A 19,428-nucleotide genomic window follows, 5' to 3' on the forward strand; every position below is an offset into this window, starting at 1 on the left:
GATAGTTTCAGCTAAATTCCATTTACAAAATGTCTGCACGTTAACAATTTTAAAAACATTATTTGAATGTTTGATTCGAATCCGTTAATACTTTTTCATTCTAAACATAAAAGAGGTATTTTCTTACCGATTAAAAAATAAAAACTGGCAGGCGACAAAAACATGCCAACAATAGGATTCTAAAAAAGAACACAATTTGAAATTCAATTTAATTTTATTGCTTTTTATTATTTATGGACACAATTTCTTTGTTTGTTCAAATTAACGTGTTTCTTATTTTAGTAATACTATTATGGGATAGCAAAAAAGGTAGGTTTAGGGATTAGATCTGAAAAGAGGTTCTTTATTGAAAATAATAAAAATGAATAATAAAAATGCTTATTTTCATGTATATGCATATTCATAGTATTCAATTTTAAGGTTCCCAAATTAGTTTTTCTTCTCATTGACTGCTGAACTGCAAAAGTACTAACTCATATGTAACTATAGTACTGGCCACCTGAAATAAAAAAGAACAATAAATATTTTATCGCATTACAAACTTATTTTCTCCGTCAAGAGTGGCGCTAGTAGCTACGGCATTGCTTGAGAAACTGACAAATTTGTTCGACTAAATTTTAGTTCCGATTTCTGATACCGGGTAAAATATGTTTGTCATGTTTAAGTAAAGGTTATTAATAATAAAAATGGCTAGTGATAGAATAGCGGTAAGACAGCTAGACTGACAAATCAATGGTGTTGAGTTTGATTCTAAGGCATTCACCGACCTTTCTAACCTTGTGACCGTTTTAGAAATACATAAATATCACAGCTTCCTTATTTCGAAAGGCACTTAAAAATCCGGCGCTTGATGTCTCCACGGTCTTGTACGATTATCTAAACATACAGTGCACCTTTGTTGGCGCACACGCTTATGCACTGTAATATAATTATGTCTTGCGCAGCTAGCTGATATCTTGTGACACAAGCAGCCGTGGCCGAAAATTGGTTAGGACATTTATACATAACAAAGTTTGCTTACTCACCGATAGAATGACCTCACGAGTGATGTTAAAGAAACGAAGACCAGTCAACCCAACGAAGTCACCGTTAACTTGGTGCAGGAATCTTTCTACCTGTAAAATGAGGAAACACTGTAGTAAACCCTTGTCAAACAGAAATAATGAATGGTGTTAAATTGTCCTGTTGACAAACAGTTAAAAAAAAGAAAGAAGGACGATTAATCTTGACTATTTATAATAATAATTTTGGACAACATTCACACAACGCCATCTAGTCTCATTAAAAAAACGAATTCCGGATTCACAAACATCTAAGTTGCATGCATAGAAACACCAAGACTCAAGACAAGATGTATTAAACAAACAATTGGCTTACGCGGGGACCGAACTCGCGACATATCACGCATAGTTGGTATGGTAAGATGACCTCAACCACTCTGCCATCCGCACAATCAAATAAAACAGATTAGTAATTTCACAAAAAAACTAATACAACAATTGTCAATATTAGCTTATATTTTTTTAATTTTCATCAAGTCTGCAAAAGATAGCTAGTTACATATCATAGTTTTTATCTTAGCATAAATACTATAAACCTCACCTCTTTACTATACGCAGATGATGGTATCCCGTACAGGACAGTTGAAGGTTCCAGAGACGCAGTATTGACTTCCGAAGTCGCGAGAGATAGGACGACGAAGCGGCCGCACAGGAACACCAAGGAGTATGTTAGGTATATAGGGTACTCGTAGCCTCTGAGGATACTGAAATAGCAGAAAAGCTAAGAAATACTTGCTAACAAGCAAGCTAACAATATAATTAAAAAAAAAAGCTGCGAGTAATAAGTACAAAATACATATTTGTCGCTTTTAGGGTTTCTCAAAAGGTGAAAACGAAACCCACATTATATATTTCTGTTACTGTTATAAATAAAGATTGAGGTTAAGCAACGGTCGCTAGGGACAAGAATTTGCTTATCTCCAGCCAAGCTGCTTTTTTATAACCATAGCGAATCAAAATATTCATGATTACTTGATAAAACGGCTTTCTACTAGCAGGACTAGGTAATGTCGGTGACTTGTGACGCCGCAATTTTTAGACCCCGTAACTGGACTCCGGTTGGATCCGAAACCAGTCAGTCGATTTTGATAAACAAGCATGAGTAAAAAGTAAGGTATATTTGTATGTACTAACCCACTTCGATAATTTGGGCACTTTTGTATGTACTCTGTCACGGAATTGGCTCCCATTCTAAAAACAAAAGAAAATCCTAAATTCAGAATTTGAGATCAGCTCAGCAAGGACTCTTGTATTAGGGAATTTAATCTTTGTGTACTCAGGACTCATGCACAAAGACACAAAGCGTCAGGGCAAGCATTCGTGGATCACACAAATGCTTGTCCTATGTGGGAATCGAACCCGCGACAATTCGCGCTCAGTGAGTTTATCATGGTGACCTTAACCACTCAGCTATTGGAGTATTTGTACGAACTCATAGAAATAAGTGTAGTTATCAAGTAAAATGCTACTAACACAAGTATATTGAAGAGTTGGCCACACACGAAGAAGAGATCGTTGGCAAACGATATCAGAATGATAGGACTGATGACGTCATCGAACAGTCTGACCATCCGCGTGGCTCGAGTGTAGTCCTCCCTCAGCTCACCCCAAATTGATGAAGGCATGTAATTCTGAAAAAGAGTATTATTTATAATTTAGAGGTAAATTTTGAATGACTTAGATTGCAAGTGCAATGCAAACATGGACCTATCAGAGTATCAAAAGATTTAAACTCATTCAAGGCGCCTAGCTAAAATAAAAACTGGCACATGCTAAGTTTTTATTTTTTTGTAAGGCGGGGGAGTCTTCATGGACACCCACTCTCTCCCGCCAGGTTTACGTCGCTACGTCATCATCGGTTTCGTGTCGGTGTATGGCAATGCGTTGTAATCCTTCATACAATGCCAGTAAACTGCCCGACGATGGTATTCTGATAAATCCCGGTACTGACACAAGAATGAAAGGTCAGTATAGAAAATAGAAATAAATACTTGTAGTAGTGTTGTCATACCTTATCTACAGCCTTGACGATTTTCTTATTAACTTGCAGCAGTATAGACGTCAGAAACATACTGATGCAAACGACAAACATGTTCAGATAGTTCCACACTACTGTCGCAGATAAATTTAGAGCCTGAAATAATCAAAATTATAAACAGAATAATATTTTTTATTATAGGAAACCCATATATATTACACAGATGTAAAAAACAGTAATGTTTTATGATTTCAATCAACGATCAAACTTTTCTCTTTTCTGAAAGAGGCTTGTGTAAAGTGAAATATAATAGATGCTTTCAATATAAAAGAAAATCACGGGATCTTCATATTCTGTTTTCTTTTTGTTTACTGAAAATAGAGTCACAGCTCTCTGCCGTGGGTTTTCTAAGTCACTTCTTCATCACACTTAGAGCACTTAGGAAACGGCCAAGAGCGGACCATAATGGATGTTGACTACTTGTTTTTTGATGATCAATAAGTGTTACTAGATCAAATATATGGATTTGTAGTTTGGCAACACATACAAACCTGTAACAAGATTTGCATAGGTGCTGTGTCGCTAGTAATATTGAATTGGCGGTAGTACCACGGTGATGTTAACTTGTGAAATTCAGGCCAAAATTCATCTTTAGGGTTGCAATCAGATACTCTTGCTAATTTAGATAATACTGATAGTCCGTGTTCCACTACAATGCATATAATAATTTTAGTATAATTGTAACACAGCATACTTAAATTAATCCTACAGGTTTATTCTAGATAATGTTAAAAATAAAAACAATGTGATTTAATCTGCGTTATACACAAAAACTTAATAAAGAATTCAGTTAAGCATGGAACGTATTAAAATAGAACCGGAGCCAGTTAAATTAAAATCCTATGAAATAAGTTTATAAATTTGGTTAATCAGAGAATGTCAGTCGAGATAGAAACAATCCATTGATTGTTATTTTTGACTTTTTTTAACATATTTATCTGAACAATTGATAAAATATAACTTATATTTTACTTACAAAAACCCGCTATTAAGAATGCGAAACAAGTGACATTGCACTTCTTTATAATTTTTGGTGCGACATACTTGTCTAGCTTACAGTTTGACAGTTCTTTCATCAACGTCGGCCATCTTGATGCGACTTGAAAAAATGATAATAAGGAGAGAGAACTTGTCGCGTAAAATCCTGTAAATGCTGAAATAATAAATAATAATCTGATAATTATAATTAACATACACATTTTTAAATGAGATTGATAATCAAAGCCATAACCGCATGAGTTAATCGATCACAGGTTAAGCTACGCTTGACGCGGTTAGTCCGTAGATAGGTGACCACCTTTGTCATAACGAGTTCCTGCGTGTTTCGGAAGGCACGTCAAATTGTGGGTCCCGGCTGTTATTCCTACATCTTTGAAAGTCGTTACAGGTCAGAATCTTGAAAACTCTGATAACCAGTCTAATCAAAACTTAAAATTAATAGAATAGAAGTACTTACCAAGAGCACTTATATTCGTGGGTGATGCTGACAATCTGTATATACAGAGGAGGGCTATTAAACTGTTGAAGACGGCTAACGTCACGGCATATATGAATCTTAAAGAGAAGACTGTGAACCTGTAAGTAGATAATCTTGTTTCGTTATGGAAGTAATCCCAAAAACAGCTAGAACGATTATCATCAAATTTAGCATACAGGCGAGAATGGCCGCGACGATTGTTTTTATAAATCTATCCGACGGAATAATTAGGTTAATTTTTATAAAATCCTATTTTACAACTATGACATGTGGACATAGAAGTCGTGGTTTGATGGAAAGCGGGCTTCAAATGAAATAAAATAGTGCATTGAAAATATTGTAATCCACGAGGTCCTTGGTGACACAAAATAAATACAGGTGATAAAATAAATCAAAGACACGTCAACAATTATGGACCCTTACGGATATATCAATGGAACGTTTAATGAACAAAATAAAATAATAATTGACGGGCTTCTTCAGTGATGTATTCAATCTAATAAAGGCCAGAATTTCAAGTGAAATCTTAAATATGTACTTTCGATTACCAAACCTCGTACCATTATATCATGAGAGATTTAATGGTAATTAAGTCGTCGAATATACTGTACGTTTTGAAGAACGACGTTTTATTAATAATGAAAAGACGATGAGTGTCTACAGACGGCACGTGTATGCAGGAGCGCACGTGTACACAGTAAGAGGGATATTGATAACAAATTGATTATTTTATTTACCATTTTTGTACACAAACAACTTAAAGTAGCATTTAATTCGAAAGAGATGCTGTTTATTTCTTAAGAAATCTCGTCCAGAAGACTTGGAGAAAGTTGTCGTATGTGATTACTTAAGAACTGTTTCTGTTGAGGAATTACACATTACGCTTCACGGCAAATTTTTGAAAGAGTTTCAAATACGTTGCAAAAAAAAGGCCATTCATAGTATTCATACCTCATTTTAGATGCATCTTCATTTGTAATTCCACATACCGGATTTAATCCAATACATTGTCCCCATATTAGTAAGACCTTCATACATTTTTGGAAAGTCACAAATTGACTCTCTTTTATAGTACGTTTGTCGTGAACTTTATCTGAAAACATAATAATTAATTGTGAAGATTGTAAAGAAACAAACATGCTTGTAAAATAAAGGAAAAAAAATGTTCTCAAAGACACCGTCTCATATTCACTTTGGAGAATTTATGACGCTTGTATAAATTACTACTTATTCTGTTACTTACTATTATCCAACATCCAATGCCCAACATGTTTGCCTCTGAAATAGAGGAAAATACACTTTCAAATATTACATATTAACAAACTTGTTATACTCTCCGCACAAGAGGCAACGCAAGTCTTCAATGAGTATTCTTAAGTCTGGAAAACCCGTACGGACTGACTGCACTCGCAATGTTCCACAGTGGCGAGGATTTGTCCGTACGCGATCTGCTCCGTATCCTAGTGCGTAGTGGTGAACTTCAAAGCGTGTGCTATTTGTACTGGAGGCCTATCACCATGTCTCAAAGGAATATTATTGCTGGTGTGAAAAAGGGATGCCGCTCTACGCCGTGTATTGTGCTATCACGCTTCCCCAACATGGTAATATTGCTTTAAGACGTGGTGATAGACCTGTGTCCAGTCAAGCTGAACACTTGTGAAATCTTGTCTGAATTTGTATTGCTGTTTTCGATTGGAGAAAAACGTTGTCATGTATTGGACTTGCCTGGCCTCTTGCATGAAAAAACTTTCAGTTTTACACTTACCCACTTTGTGAATTCTCTTTCAGTACTCTGAAATTAATGGTTTCTAATTCCTTAGAGATTTCTGAAAACAAAAGATTTGTCTGTAATCAATTGGTAGATATTTAGCTTTCGGTATAAACAAATTAAATACATTTTTGACAATGTTTTAATTCAGAATCACTTTAAGCTTTCGTTTAGTAAACTTTAACATTTATTGCGGATTAGATATTCTCTTTTAAAAACACTAATACATTTCCTATGTAAAATGTTTCATTAACATCTTCCTGTCCATACATACCTATATTCTTGTTAAGGTTCATGTCACTCGCTTTCATTTTGAAATTTTAATAAAACTCGTTATATCATATTGTTTTGTAAACTGCTCTCTGCAACATTACTCTTATTGTAGCCAAAACTAAATAATAGATACTAAAAGAAAAATATTCGGAAAATATAATTCGACATGTAAGTGAAAATTGTATAATTGTCATTAAAACCGGGAAGTGCAACTCGGACTTCGATACTTTAGGCATTTAATTGTTTGTAACAAATTATAACCCTGTTTGGCAATATCATAAAATACATTTCTTCACTGTTCTACAATTAAAACGACTGTAATTTACCCGTTTATGGCTTAAACATATATTAAGATCACTCCTAGTTCTTAGAAACAGTCTCTAAAAACACTTAAGACAATATTCTTTTACAAAAATAACACCAAAAGCAAACAAGACCACACAAGATTACCTCTTTACTTTCCAAGTTCACAGTCAGGTGTTATAATATAAACAGAATATTTCGGCTATCGTATTGACACTTCTAACCAAAAGATTTATGTTTGTCATTGTAATATGAATATTTAATGACAATGTCAAAACTTATAACAAAGTCTCGTTAGGCCTAGAATAAACATGTTCGATAATTTTCGGGTTGAAGGTGGATCGGCTGTCAATTGTTTTAATGTGTGTTTTATTCATGTGTACTAACCTGGTCTTAGTAATATTATAGTAATGGAAACAGGACTGTGTCCGTCTTTCACAACTGGAATAATATTGCTTTAAGAAAAGGGACAGCCTTTGTACGGAATGTAATGATTATGTAGTTTTTTGTTCTAGAGTTGAAGGTGGTGTGACTGGCAATTGTTCTTTTTATTTGTTTTATTGATGTTACAATGATCTTTTTTTAGTTCCTTGCTAGTTCTTCTCCAGAAGAATGACATTTTGAAGCCATGCACCTAGAGTCATAATTGTGACGTTTTAAAAACGGCTAACTTGAAATAAAATCTTTTGATTTTAACTTGTTTGTATTTAAGCAAGTAAATGAAGGTCCATAAAATGCAAAAGGAGGTGAAATTTAGTTTACTTTATAACTATGACAAAAGTTTCGAGCAGTTAGTATCTAAAAGATACCAAAATTCTGGACCCAAGTTGAGTTTGTCAAAAAAGCAAGATACTAAGTACTAAGCTTTATTTTAACCTTAATCAGTTTTCATACCTAAAAACATCATACGTTCATTAAAAACGTGCTATGCTCTTTAATATAATTAATTTATTCTCGATCCCGACAGCCTGAGCACTGGTCCATTAAAATTCGAGAACGGCCAACAAAGAACGTCAGTTTTTAATATTCACAAAACTGCGATGATTGACAAATGTATGTGCGTACGTGTAATCGAATGGGACTATCGATACGACTGGTTATCGATATATTAATCGAGAACTCATTTACATTTACTGAGATACACATGATTTGAACCAGTGAATATAAAAAGGATTCTTTGATTACGAGTTTATGTGATTGGTAATTGCTTAAAGCTGTAAAAAAGTAAAAATGGTATTTGAAAATGTTCACAATGAGATCTGTTCTAAGTTTAGTTGTTCTTTGAGCATGTAAATATGTATAAAGTTAGAAAACTAGCTGCGCACAAATATTTGGAAGACCATAGGGCAAGTTTCCGGTCAAATAAGTCCAAAAATGGGCAATCCTTCGTTAAATACAAATTGGCATATACCCACTATCAAATCGTTTACGAGTAGGTATCAAATAAACAAGTCACATCATCATACTATTTTTATACATTAAATAAAAAAACATTATTTGATTTCAATCTACTCCAAACAAAAATAAAAGAGTGTAAACCACAAAAAGTAGGTTTATTCAACGTTCAATAGCACCCTTATTCGGCGAATATAAACTTGTCTTGATCTCGCAAACGAAACATCGCTTCGTAGCCTTTCCCACAAAATGAAAATTGTACGTAAAAGATATTCCGACAATTGTTACTTTCACCCTATTTTATCACCATGTTACATAGAGTAGAAAACTCACAAGAATACTCCGTTCATTTTTACAGTATGACAATTTTATCAGGTGCATTTATTTTAGCATGTGGTTGAGGATTGTGGTAAAGGCACAAATAAGAGGTTTGAAATGCAAAAGTCAGCGTATTTTGTTTTCTTTCATCTAGAATGTTGTGTTCATTCCTAACATATTGATGGTTTCCTTAGACCAGTCCTAGCTCTGTAGGCATTTAGCCAATGATCTCCTATTGTATTCTGGCCTTTATATTTTTAGACAGTCAGAAATAACTAATGCAAAGTAAATAATTAACGAGGCAATACGTGATGAATAAACAATGGCAGAGTTTGCCTCCTGTAAACGCATCATATGCGTCATATAAACCTAGAAATTTTAACTTTCCTTGGATTTTTCAATAGATTCGTTAGACACATAACCTTTTGCCAGTTTTGTAATAACAAATTTAAAAAAAAAATTGATCGAGTGACGCGATACAAAGGATTCCGGACATATGTATATGACAAGATAAACAAAATTAATAACAGTTGCCGCTTCCATCTTTATTTTTGTTATGTCAACAAGAGACATACATCATCGTTGAAAATTGAAACTCTTTCGCTAACACAATTTATAAGAAACAGCTTGATGTGATGAGACGAGAAGACGGAAAGACAGCAATTCCTCAGGAACACTTAAAAAGTATATTTACGCAGACAACCACCAAAACACAACTGTCCAACTTTAAAGTTACAATATCTAAGCAAAATACTCGGTCTTTCAGTACCATAGTCAAGCAGGAGTATCATTACGTGACTTGCCAGTCTATGGCTATATTTTAGAGGCAAGTATTTTGCATAAACTGTAGCGTTTGATATTGAAATGTAAATGAAGAACGGACTTCGGGGCACATTGATGTAATCGGCGTGCATTGAGCTGTAGGCACTTGAAATAATGTTGTTTGATTTTATTAATACATTTTCAAAGTCTCTTTTTTGTACGTCTAAGTGCAAGGGCTTTACTTGACAAAGCTTTCTTGACACTGAAGAGGCGTTTTACCGTTAGAGGGACGGGAACAGTACGCAAAGAGTACTTATGAGTTGATGAGTATTAAAAGGTCGAATTAAAACAAAAAATAAAAATTAATAGACATTAAAACTGTTAATATATTTACGTAATAATGATTAAAATAAATACGACCAATTGGTCTTAATCAGTAGATTTTTAGTTTTGTATAGTTAAGACAAACAAAGCGGAAATTTAATTGTCAGCATTTTCAAGAGTTATTAATCTCTGTCTGTTTAAATATTTCAATAGTTGATATTTATACATATACCAGTCCAAGTGGTCTCCTAAACAAAATCAATATTTATAGGTAGGTAAAAGCTAACATTCACCTTGAGTCATTTATTATCTCTTGACGTAAACAAATCAATATATCAGACTGTCTGACATTCATTTTGATACCTACCTGTAACGTTGTAAATAATAATCATATGTAGTTTAAGAATAAATATTATATATTCGGTATAAGATTAATAATGCTTATGATAGCATAATCGACAGGTTTAAATACTTACGTACGGGTTACGTTGTAGTCTTCTGTTATTAAAAACCTGTCGATTGCGTGTCTTTTGTCTGTCTTCCCGTCACCAGACTGTATTCTTACAAAATTTTGATAATGCAAGAAAATATAGTAAAAATAGAAACCCATGTCAAGCGACGATTGGAACGGCCTAAAATTTGATTAGTGATATTTTAATTACTCTCAAGCATATTTGTACGGAACCATTAATGTTGTGAGCTTCGCTTTACGCTTGTCCGATGTAGTACAGGACAGCAAAAGACTCTAATACCAATTAACCAATCTGGGATTTGAACCCTAGACCTTGAATTCGGCAGTTATGCTTACAAAAACAACAAGCTTATCCAGTTTCAACAATGTATAAAAAAAAGCTTAAGAGATGAAACTCACCCTTCGGTACAAAGTGGGTGAAACAAACCCTTAGTCAAAACCAAAATCTTTGCCATCTAAATTATACAATACCTTCGGATTACGAAAGCCGAAAATAAAAAGCTAAAAAACATTCAGTAGGTTCGTTGAAAACGGCTAACTATCAGAGGAAGGTAAGATATCTTTATCAGGACCGTCTCGACCGGATTTGCGTGCGAGACTAACGTACTCAAAGAAAACCTTTTTACAAAGAACAAGATGATTTAGCGCGTTTTAAATGGTGTACGATTTATGGTTGAAGTTTTGCCTCTTTGAACCTTTAAGGGTCTCTACATTTTTATTTGAGGAAAATGGCATAATAAGCCGTCAGTGTAGGTATAATTGTCTGAGATCCAGTGTGTCGGATTGGTTAGTGAATCAACTCCAATTGTTTAAATGGAACACAGACAACAGATTTAAAAAACCAACGTGGTATTGTGACAACCTGAAATTATTTGTATTTCTTCGTGAAGATCAGATTCCACTGTAATTAAAATCTTTCGTTTTTAAGGTCTGAATCGTAGACTTGAAAACTGAATATAATATCGAACTAAAAGCTGTGCCAATCACGTTGTCAAAATATTTTAATTCACGTCAATCTGAAGAGAATTTTCTCCTAAGTACGAAAAATGTATGTCTCAGCGAAATTACAATTTTATTTGATTAGTCTGGAGATTTCTGCCGCTGTCATTTCCGTTGTAATTTTGGCAGAACTTAAATTATAACGAAAGGGGAAATTCGTTCGTTTGCTCGATTCTCAGAATAATAAGTACTTTTATTCTGAATTTACAAAATGGATGAATGACTTTTTTACTTTAATGTTTTCACAGAACTGGTTGTGTTCTGTTTCTGCATTCCGTCGAAATAAAAATAAATGTAATTTTTTCGCGAAAACATTAATTGTATCGTTATTCCACGAATAACATCTCTAGGTAATAATAATCCTGGGATTTTTAGGAAATATCGATCCTGAGCTGCTTTAATGACATGAAAAGCCTGACGACAACACTCGATTTGAAAAAAATGCCTTAACAAAAATGTATTACAATATTAATCAGCTGCATTCCAAAATAAGTAAAAAAACATAGTTTTCCTTGTATTTTCGTCCTATTAGTGCCTAATTAATTTATAGCACATGTACAAATTCTCATACAATACCAATTTAGTTATTTACATATCGAAGACCATTAATTCAACATGACAATCGACATCACTTAATCACCGCCATTTTGTTTGATCGACTTTTAATAGTAGGCTTGAAAATAAATATATTTTTACATTAATGATGCTCCAATTTACAATTATGTTGATACGATCAACCAATTATATTTTTGATTCTCTTTTCTTAATAGACATGTATACACACCAAGATTGTTTATCTTTCGTTAACTACCTAAACAAATTGAGTATAGATACATACATTATAATTTTGTTGACCTTATCAACAAAATAATGATGATTCATACTCAAAAGATGCAATGTCTATTTTGCGGGAAGGTCTGATTATTTTCAGATCCAAGCGCAGTCTAACTAGTCGAGCGATCCCGATAAGTAGGCAGTTGTAAATCATTACTATAATCCACGCGTAGGACAAGTTTTGGTCTGATTCACAAATGCTTGTTCTTGTGATTTAAATTTTTATAAAACCCCTTCGATACATGGGTTTAAGCCTTATTGCGGAAGTGTTTATTGGAAAAACTTTCCATGGTTAACTTGAATCAAGTTACTTATTTGGCAAAATGTTAAATACTCTATCTTCACAACTTACAACTCTTGTTAATATTTTATTTTATGTTTAATACTCACCAACATTGTTGATATGAATTAAGGATCTCTCGCTGTAATAAAACAAGTGCGAAGATGAATTAAGTTGTAGATAGCGATGCAAGATTTAACGGCATTTTTACGTGACCGTCTCTACCAGAGACGGTCAACACTTTGTATTTAATTTTCATCCCAAATGTCAGTTCGAAGTCTCTACCTGGACTTTCATGATCTGGGTAATGGACAATTTATAAAAAATAGAGTTTATGCTACAAGGAATAAGAATACACTCAAATGCTACAATGACAACATGCGTTTCAAATTGATATTAGTTTCTAAATTACATATTTAGGTACATTACATAGTTCTCTATATTACTAAGTCTAGAGTTTAAAAATACCGAAGGTTGTAAACCGCTGGTTTTTGGTTCGACAATGTAATTTTACTGGCTTATTTGTTGCGGCACTAACTCCCGACTATAAACTCCATGGACTCTATGAAAAATAGTATTTTATTGGGTAATAGTGTCATAAAGCGGAACTGTATGAACGAGTGGTTTTATTGATCTGGTTCATGAAGTAGGAGATAAATTGAGGGAAAACTAGTATTCTGAATAGCCCGTGAAAAAAAGATTATTTAGGATTCTTTGACCCAGTTTAAGACAGCTCTACCAAAAATCCCTTTTAATCGTTCTCGGTTTAAAAGGTACTTTAATTTGATGTCAATGCTTCTCTACAAAGCCTTTTACAACATATAGCATTATAGGAGTAAGCTAAGCTAATGTTTATTGTTCCCAACGCAACTACGCTTAACGATTCCGTGCGTTGTGTACGCAGCGTAGTCATGCGTAGCACTGGGCGTAGCTTGATTTTCCGTAGCACAACTGTAGCACTTTTTGCCTACAATTGAAAATTTCGCTTGTCGGATTTGTTAGACGATATAGTAAATGTGAAAGCTTTTAATAATATTCACAGTATGTTGGGAGATTTAATTAAGATGCATTCTGTACTCCGGCTACCTGTTAATCTATGCCAGCTAGACGTCTGGCAACAATTTATAACTTGGTTCGTGATTTTCTAAATTCACAATCTCTGTAGAAATATTAACAAATGTGAAGTAGTAAATACTGAAACTAAAATGGACAAAATATTTTGTTTCAGTTAACATTAGTAAATGGTTTTTATTTTTATTTAATAAGCTTTTAATACAAATAACTCATAGTAATACAAAAATATATATTTTATTCCTCTGCTCATGCTGTAAATTTTCATGAAGACGTCTTCAAGTCATTCAATGAAAGTTTGGTGTTAGTTGAAATAGCTTTGAGTAACATTATAAATAGCAGTAGTTGCGGTGTTTGTCTTGAGAGGTGTCTTTGGTGGGACTGAATACTGCAGTAACACTAACTCGTATGTTATAATTGTCCCCACAACCTGAAAATAAAACAAAAACCTTTTTATATAATTTTAGGAAAATATTTTCTACTTTCCGACATTCGATGGTTGTAGGTTAAACTCACTGTTGCGCGTCGTGTCGCGGTCTCGATCCCTATAATATAAGACTTAATGTTTGTGTGATAAACGAACTTTTGTTCTAAGCTAGGTGACTTCGTGAATGTTTGTGATAAATCCCGCTAGACAAAGGTGAAATACATTTCATTGTGCGAGAATCATTGAAATAGAAACAAAAAAAAAAACAATTCATTAGTATGTTTGTTAAATCCATAAAAGATATGTTGATTGGACATCCGCATTATTAGAAATATAAGTAAGGTATTTTCCTTTAGAACGCAGGTCTATAATAATTATCGTTGTCCATCAAAACTTTCCCGAAAACGTTTATTGCCTAAGCAAGGAATTTAGATGGGAATCTCAAGGAACTCACTTTAAGTACCATTTCCCGGGTGACGTAGAAGAATTTCCCGGTTAAACCGACTTTCGTGTGATGGAGTTGTAATTCAAATCTTCGAACCTGGAATTTCAGAAAGGACTTTTAATTTTTGTTGATGAAATACAAAGTATCATTGATAAAATAGGAATAAATGCATTCGAACAAATATAATTAGAAAAGATCTTAATTGTAAGAAAGGATTTTTTGAAAAATCTGATCAACTTCCTCACTTTATCTTTATCTTGTGTTTAAATCCAGATTATAAACTATCTTTGCTCTTAATTTGGTCCAAATTCGTGTAGTGGTTTTCGATTAAAAGAGTAACAAACATCCATACAAATAAACTTTCACGTTTAAAATAATGTTAATAGGATAAACTAAAATTATATGTAACTGTGGCCAACATAGAACACCCTCACCTCGTTATCATAAGCTGATGGTGACACATCATAAATTGAGAATATAGGCTCCATTGCCACACAATGCACATTAGCAGCAAACAATGACAGCATAAGTGCTCGGAGGACAAGAAACAGGAAAGAGTAGAGGTAATATAGAAGATAGTCTGCTGACGTCAGCGCGCTGGAAAGAAAAGGAGTAAAATAACGATGAGTTTCTTCATTAAGAAGGTTGGATGACTGGACGTCTTCTAATGTTATGTGGAAGAAGAGCCCAAATTATAAGGCGATGGTATGTTGTGCGTAAGTCAAATGTCATTTATTTAATACGTATAATCATTAGGTAACTTCAGTAAGGTGGAAGATATAAAGTAAATTGATATCCTTAATTAAGAACTTACACTAAGGCAAGGTTGCGAAAGAAACTCCGAGACCACGTCAACTCATGATTCCCGGTCAATACGCGTGAGAAAACTGTTACACTACATGCATGGTTAGGCGTAAATGATAAAACAATGTTTGGAAATACATAAACTGCGTATCACTCGTTTAAAATTGTCGATGGACCATACGTTTTCATGCTCCCACCCCATAAGATACTACTTTACGCCTCGCTTGAAGGACCTCTTATCGCAAACAAAGCCTTGACACGTAAGCAAGAATATATTTCGTATTCAAGAGGCTTTGTCCGAAGGGTATCTGACGAAACAGTTGCAATTGTTGGTATGACAACACGTTATGAGGTTCGAAATTTTATCTCTTTCAATCTGGTTTCATGTCTACCAGAAAAACCCAAGCAAACTCCTGAAAAGGTTAAAGAAGTACAAAGGCCTCCTAAACTATAAAGTAAGTTACTCAAAAAAGAAAAAGAAAAACAGAAAATATTTTTTGAAAGATAGAAATAATTTGCTCTTTCGTGATAGCATAAATTAATCATAACAAATTAATGGGAATTGTAAAATTTTGAAATAAAATAAAATACTCACAGTTTTGTTTGTTTGTCATCGCAGATTTTGAAATTAACGTAATCGCGGCTGTAAAATATTACATTAAATTGTAAAAATGTGAGAAATAAAATAAAATATTCCGTTTATATCCGTATGCTGGGGAAAAGCCTCCCCACTCTTTTTTGGTTAGTGGCATTGATTGTTGTGATTGTGAAAGAAACGAAACAATTCCACTTCAACCGAATACCAGTTTTCATATGACGGTCACCCCACATAAAATCTGGTATTCAACCTATACGCTCGTTGGCGTTTTGAGAGAGAGGGAGAGATTCCTCTGTATGTACTAATGTTCCATTAAACATAACTTCTTAACTAGAAATTAAAAAAAAATGTAAGAACTTACTGCAATGAATTGAACAGCTGAAGACAAATGAAGAACAAATCTGTGAAGAATGACAGGAGGATGAACGAGCTGACCTGAGCGTCTATTTCTTTTACCAGTTTAACGAAGCTGGAGTAGTGTTCTCGAAGAGTAGCCCAGGAGACATTAGCCTAAAAACATTATGGTAGTCATTCTGTGAGAAGTTGAAGTCAAAACTCAATAAATAATTTTTTCTCAAGCCTTTATGTTTGTCGAATATAAATAAATAAACGCGGACAACAGCACATACATTGTTCTGAACCCAAAGTAAGTTGCTAAAGAACTTGTGTTATGGAATTCAGATACAACGAAGGTACCACAAACACCCAGACCCGAGACAATGTAGACAAGTGAATTTTTACATTGACCCGACCGGGGATCGAACCCGGGACCTCAGAGCTAGCGACACCTTGAAACCGGTGCGTACGCCACTCGACCACGGAGGTCGTCAAATATATTTGTAACACAGCTGAGGCAAAGAAAGGACATCGCCAATAAAAGTAAAACTGTTGCAGTCCAAACAAGACGGAACACTACTACAACTAGTGCAGTTTTTAGAGTACCTGGAAAACGGCCTATTTGAAATAAAACTTTTGATTTTGATTTAACACTGGGTAGAGTCAGGTCTGTTCCTCTCAAACGTAACATTCTTAATACAAGTGACGATGGTAAACCGGCTGATGTTTCGTATACTTATAAAAGAGAATTACTTTTTTATTCCGCTTCCATATGTATCAAAACTGATTTTATTTTAATGATAATTTCATTATTTACCTTGTTTTTTGAGGCAGCGTTAGCAATGACTTTGTTCAAAGTATTGAAATACGCTGTAATATAAACACTAAAGCATATAGTTAGGACGTCGTTAAAACTCCACATAAATGTCGATTGGATGCAAATGTACTGAAAATAAAAGACAATTTGGATAAAAATAAAACCGGTGGACGAAAACAAAAATAAACGGTTTCGAATTCAGATTTGAAGTGCGATCGACCGCAAATGAGTTTGATATTTAAAAGAGGAATTTCGTTTAAATTATTTTAAGAGCAGAAAATCAATCAGCTGTGCGAATGTTGTCTTGATTATTCAAGCTATAATGTATAAGATTAAATCCGATAAAGATCCAAAACGTGATAAATATTTCTAGGATTCAAGTATTGGACCTGCGGTATGGTGTGGGAGAGACAATGTTAGGATATAAACGTAACAGTAATATTTTATCGAACAGATTCAAGCTATTATTAAAAAGCAAGAAACAAATACCTCAAACAATAAAGCACTATAAATGCTATACGGAACGTAGTAGAAGATGTATGGCATCCTATGCACGACGTAGTTCTCCATCACGTTGGTATTGATGGATGTCTCCTCCAAGCAGTTCATCACAATTGCCACGTTGAAGTTTGTACAGAGTAAGTGTTCAACTGAAATTTGAAGGACCGATGAGATATTTTTTTAATAAAGAGAATACTTTTTAAGAACTGGAATTAATTATCTTACTAATCATTTCGGTGTAGCTAGTTGAATATTAGCTACACCGGATGACGCGCTCGTCCGCCATAAGACGTCATCAAAATCATTATCAGCCCATATTCGTCCACTGCTGGACATAGACCTCCCCAATTGCTTGCCATCTAAAAAAATCTTCGGCTTCTCGCATGCATAAGACATGATATGAATGAATGCAAATATTTTTCGTCGCTAATATCGGTCGTTTATTTCATAAGGAGACTCCGCGTTTAGCCAGGAGTCTTAGATTCGTGTTCTGTGTAAGGTGTTATATTATAAGCTAATTCTCGAGTATTAATTACATCAATTCTCTAGATCAAATAATAAATTTTACTGAATTTGTAATATAAAATATATTATTTTGTGAATTAATTGTTAATTAAATCATTTCTCAATCAAAGAAATTTCGTAATTTTTCCAATTATAACGTAAACAAAAACTTACCCAAAGCCAATGCCATGGCGACGTAAGCAATTATACTGGATTTCAAAACGGCCCTGTTATCTAATTTCACTTCAGTTAGTATTTGCTCAGTTTCTTTGGCTTTCTTCATCAATTTCGGCCATTGTTTTGCCAACTTCAAAAGTAGTATTGCCGAAACGAGGCTCGTTACGTAAAATATTATATAAGCTGAAATAATTAAATTGGTTGACTGAAAATTTCTTAATACTTTCCTAATATTGTTCGTAGTTTCGACTTTATTTAAAAAATATATAAAGGTGTAGCTATTACTTACAAACGGTAGTCATGGTAACTTCATGTTGAAAGAAATACAGCAAAGTGAAACTTGACATAGTGACTTGTCCTACAATAGTAGCCAAGTAATAGATGCTGTAGAAACATTTGATCTTGAAGCTGAAGAAGTAATATAATTAGTATGAAAATTAACGGGAACTTATTTTCAGCCAACTTTGTACAGATTTTGCTACGTTTGTTTAGGTAAGCTAAGTACTTATGTATATATTTTTTTGATTAGGTATATATGACAGGGAATGACAGGGAAAGCAGTTCATCTTAAGAAAGGGATACTCCCTTTCTTAAGATGAACTGCTTTGCCAAAACTATTTTATTATGCTGGTATATTTTAACATTGAAAATTAATAAAGAAGACATTCAGGAATCATGACGTGACATGACAATAGAAATGATGCATTGTGGTGTTCAAATGGCAGAGAAGTAAAAAAAAACATATAATATACCTGGTGCCATCTATAGCAGTTTGGCCAAGTCCCTGAACGGGAAAAAATCCTGCCCATCTCCCAAGCCGCAGACCATGACGAAGGCACATTTGTAGATTACTAGGTCGATCCGATTTGCTGATCGTCATCTGATAAACCTTCATAATGACTGATACAAGTAAATTTGTAGTGTCTTGTTCATAACAAACTGGGCTCAGTCCAAAAAAAGGTTTTGAGCCAATTCCGGGAAATTCGAAACGTTTTGATTGAAATAGTATGCGCAAGTGTTGTGTTATTGAGACAAACGTTTGTTTTTAAATGGCATCTAGAAATAGGAAATGAATGTGACTTATCATTTAATCGATCATCAAAATAATGTATTTTGTTGTCAGAAATTTGTTTACTCGAATTTTCCTGTTTTAAAAGTTGATTTTTATTGGTCTATTCTAGTATTTTGCAATACCAAAGCAACAAAGTGACTATAAAACTTGAATCATGATAACGATCACTTTTAAATTATTCATACGATATAAATACGAAATTGACTGCAAGGATATCCAATTAGACGTGACGTGGGTTCGATTCCCGAATAGGATAAGCGTTTGAGTGATCCACGAATGCTTGTCTGGGTGTCTTTGGGCATGTGACTTAGATGTTTGTGGAGCCGCTGCTATACAAGAATTCAATTACTAAGTCGTTTGTTAAAAAATAAT

The 19,428-nt window shown here is 34.0% G+C and overlaps 1 protein-coding gene across 1 annotated transcript; it reads right to left on the bottom strand.

Annotated features, from left to right (window-relative positions):
• Positions 1-410: 410 nt before the first annotated feature.
• LOC113493038 lies at positions 411-19,004 on the bottom strand. Its single transcript, XM_026870819.1, has 20 exons — positions 18,737-19,004; positions 18,274-18,392; positions 17,982-18,167; positions 17,292-17,452; positions 16,803-16,931; positions 16,011-16,159; positions 15,647-15,694; positions 14,682-14,844; positions 14,257-14,343; positions 13,704-13,805; positions 5,979-6,036; positions 5,528-5,669; positions 4,556-4,674; positions 3,591-3,748; positions 3,073-3,195; positions 2,535-2,692; positions 2,196-2,276; positions 1,603-1,765; positions 1,026-1,115; positions 411-499 (listed from the first exon to the last, which is right to left on the bottom strand). Exons 1-20 carry the CDS (start codon positions 18,877-18,879, stop codon positions 443-445), a joined length of 2,436 nt encoding a protein of 811 aa, XP_026726620.1. The 5' UTR covers positions 18,880-19,004; the 3' UTR covers positions 411-442.
• Positions 19,005-19,428: the final 424 nt, after the last annotated feature.

The sequence above is a fragment of the Trichoplusia ni genome, chromosome 4, assembly GCF_003590095.1.
Source record: "Trichoplusia ni isolate ovarian cell line Hi5 chromosome 4, tn1, whole genome shotgun sequence".
Taxonomy (NCBI): domain Eukaryota; kingdom Metazoa; phylum Arthropoda; class Insecta; order Lepidoptera; family Noctuidae; genus Trichoplusia; species Trichoplusia ni.